Below are 3000 nucleotides of genomic sequence, written 5' to 3'. Positions count from 1 at the left end.
CGTTCTTACTGGAAGCAACAAGGATCCTGCGGCTGTAGCATCAAAACATGTAATGGAAGGTCAAAAGATCATAACTTTAGATACAGCTACTGAAATAGAAGGCTTGTCAACAGGTTGTAAGGTTTATGCAAATATTGGTGAAGATACATATGACATAGTAATTCCTGTAAAAGATGATCCAGATGAAGGAGAAGTCAAACTTGACGAGATGCCTAGAACATCTGGTGATGATCCTGCAAACAGAAAACGCATGAAGCTAAAACATGATGATCACTATGAGCTCATAGTGGATGGAAGGGTCTACTACATTTGTATTGTATGCAAGAGATCCTATGTATGTCTGACAAGTTTGCGGAGACACTTTAACGTTCATTCCTGGGAGAAGAAGTATCCATGTCGATACTGTGAGAAAGTTTTCCCTCTTGCAGAATACCGTACAAAACATGAAATTCACCACACTGGTGAGCGAAGGTACCAATGCTTGACATGTGGGAAATCTTTCATCAATTATCAGGTTATGGCTTCACATATAAGATCAGTTCATAGTCAAGACCCTTCTGGAGATACCAAGCTTTATCGTTTGCATCCTTGCAGGTCTTTACAGATCAGACAATATGCATATATTACTGATCGTTCAAGCAGTATACCTGTAATAAATGAGGATGGACTTGTTTATCGTGTTGGTGCAGGAAAAGATGATGCTGAAGGAACAACTTCTAATCCTCCAACCAAGCCAATGACCTGGGATGATATTTTCATTCAGCAGGGAAGTGAATCAATTTTTAAACAAAATCTATCAGAGGGTAGTACTGAATTTGAGTTTGTAATACCAGAGTCTTACTGAAATGCTTTAAGTGCTGAAAAAGCTTCAGTATAGAAAAGGTGCAACTGTTTCAAATGAACTAAAAATATTGTAAAACAAATTGTTAAAGTGAAAACAAGTTTACTTGTTCTACCAAGTCATCAAAGGGTAGCATTTAGATGGATTATTTGTAGCTGCAAGTCATTTGTAGTAGCAATTCATCTGAAAGTTGACTTGAATACAGAATAAGATATTTCCAAGGAGCTGTCAGTGTTTTTTCTAGTTCATTAATTTTCATTTAAAAAAAAAAAAAAGGAAAGTTATAGCTTGACAAGGTACAGTTTCCTTAAATAATTTGAAACATTGTTTTTCTTCTAAAATTGGGGTATTTCCCCTACCTTGAAACATTTATTACATAAACTTTTTCTTTCATGTTAGCACTTTAATGCTGAATTCTCTTTAGATGTTAACACCAAGACCACAATAAGATGTTCAGCATAACCTCTTGGATATGGCATAATTTAAAAAATCCCACTGCTCATACATTAACTCTGAATAGTGTATAACTGCAAGGGTCCAAACTAACTGATCCATTAGTTTGGAGCAGTGTATTTTTGAACCAGCATCTTAGTTTTGTTTTTCTGGTCAAAATGAACCAATTCTTTGTGAAAATGTTCATACTGATAAGAAAAATTCAGTTTGGGTTAAACTGAACAAGATTTATTTATATGTGTCAATATGGTAAGCAGAGTATTCAGTGGCTGGACCATTATATTTTATTCTTTTTTGCAATGGGGAAAAATATCAAACTACGATATTGACGAAAAAGAACATTGAAGAGAAAGATCAAGTTTTGCAGCATGTTTTTAAAATCCTGAGGAATAATGTCAGACCTTCTTATTATTAAAGAGTATGCTGATTATTTAGAATGAGTTGCTGCTTTCCTGTTTTGTTCATTATGGCAAAAGGCTTCGATCAGATATTTAAAACATTTTTATAATACTTTTCCTAGCAGAAGACTGCAGAATATGCTTCCTGAAACCGAGAAGTAATGTAAATGATGCCTCAGCTCTGTAGCTGAGACTACTACAGATTTTACAGGCCTGTTTAGCTAGATTTTTAATGAAGTACTGAAAACTTTTCCCAATGGGAAAGGTTGCTGTCAGGAGGACTAAATCAATAATCAAGTTTTTTTTTTTTTAAATGTGTTTATATAGGTTCCATGGCATAGGCATATCAATATTCATTTTCAGTTTTAATAATATCCCTCCTTTCCCATGCAATTGGCACATATTTAGGCACTTGGAAAATAGTTTAGTAAAAGTTCAACTAGAACAAGAAATGCTAGTTTACTTTCAGTACTATCAGCACAGTCACATAGTCTAGCATTTCTGATTTAGTAACTTGTTGAATTTTTGTAAATGGTAAGATGAAAATTAAACAGAGGTTTATAGATGACTGAAAAGAATTGTTGTGCATAGTGTTAGTTATTAGTAACCTTTCATTAAATCTCTTACCTAAATCACAGTTTAGGATTTTTCTTCTCATATTCATGTTTTAAGAAAAAACATTTATTTCATGTTCAGACCAACATTTCTTCACCTTATGACCTTCAATCTTAAATTTCCAGAAAGATAAGTTCTATTTCAAGGTAAATGGTTCAAATATAATTAAAGCTATAATTAAGGGGTACCAGAAATCAGTATTTGTAATAATGGGAGGAGGAAAAGAGAATTTGTTTAGCTACTAGGTATAGTATGCAGCACTTCTGTTTTCTAGGCTAAGAACACAATATGTCTAAATGTTTTTATATTGTAAATTTACCCTTTTAAAATTAGGAACTAGGATTTTATTCAAAACTATGTGCATTGTCAAAATCATAAAATAGGTTGATTTTGTGTAGATGTTTATAAAAATTGCTCTTTGGGCATCAGGGGAATATTTTAAAATGTGATAGGTTGAATGTTGTTTGAGTTTCATTGATGGCATTTCAGCAGTTACACACAATCCTTTCAAAGAAATAAATATTGATTGCCTATAATAGCACAGGTTGTACTGACTTACCTAACTGTGTACTAGATAAAAACTTCATATCATGAAAAACATTGAGGGTATATTCTAAATTAACCTAGTGTGACACATCTGGAATTAAGCTTGCCTTGCAAAATATATATCCAATAAGAATGGCTATCAATATT

At 33.0% G+C, this 3000-nt stretch overlaps 1 protein-coding gene across 1 annotated transcript; it reads left to right on the top strand.

The window, feature by feature from the left end:
• The first annotated feature begins 6 nt into the window (after positions 1-6).
• LOC135972093 (transcriptional regulator Kaiso-like) lies at positions 7-2847 on the top strand. Its single transcript, XM_065580544.1, has one exon. The coding sequence runs from the start codon at positions 53-55 to the stop codon at positions 842-844; it is 792 nt and encodes a 263-aa protein (XP_065436616.1). The 5' UTR covers positions 7-52; the 3' UTR covers positions 845-2847.
• Positions 2848-3000: the final 153 nt, after the last annotated feature.

The sequence above is a fragment of the Chrysemys picta genome, unplaced genomic scaffold, assembly GCF_011386835.1.
Source record: "Chrysemys picta bellii isolate R12L10 unplaced genomic scaffold, ASM1138683v2 scaf5063, whole genome shotgun sequence".
Classification (NCBI taxonomy): domain Eukaryota; kingdom Metazoa; phylum Chordata; order Testudines; family Emydidae; genus Chrysemys; species Chrysemys picta.
The sequence above is the reverse complement of the archived record's forward strand: the minus strand, read 5'-3'. Positions and strand labels throughout refer to the sequence as shown.

Coding starts and splice junctions, on each gene's coding strand:
- LOC135972093 (XM_065580544.1), top strand. CDS start 53: ATGGAAGGTCAAAAGATCATAACTTTAGATACAGCTACTGAAATAGAA.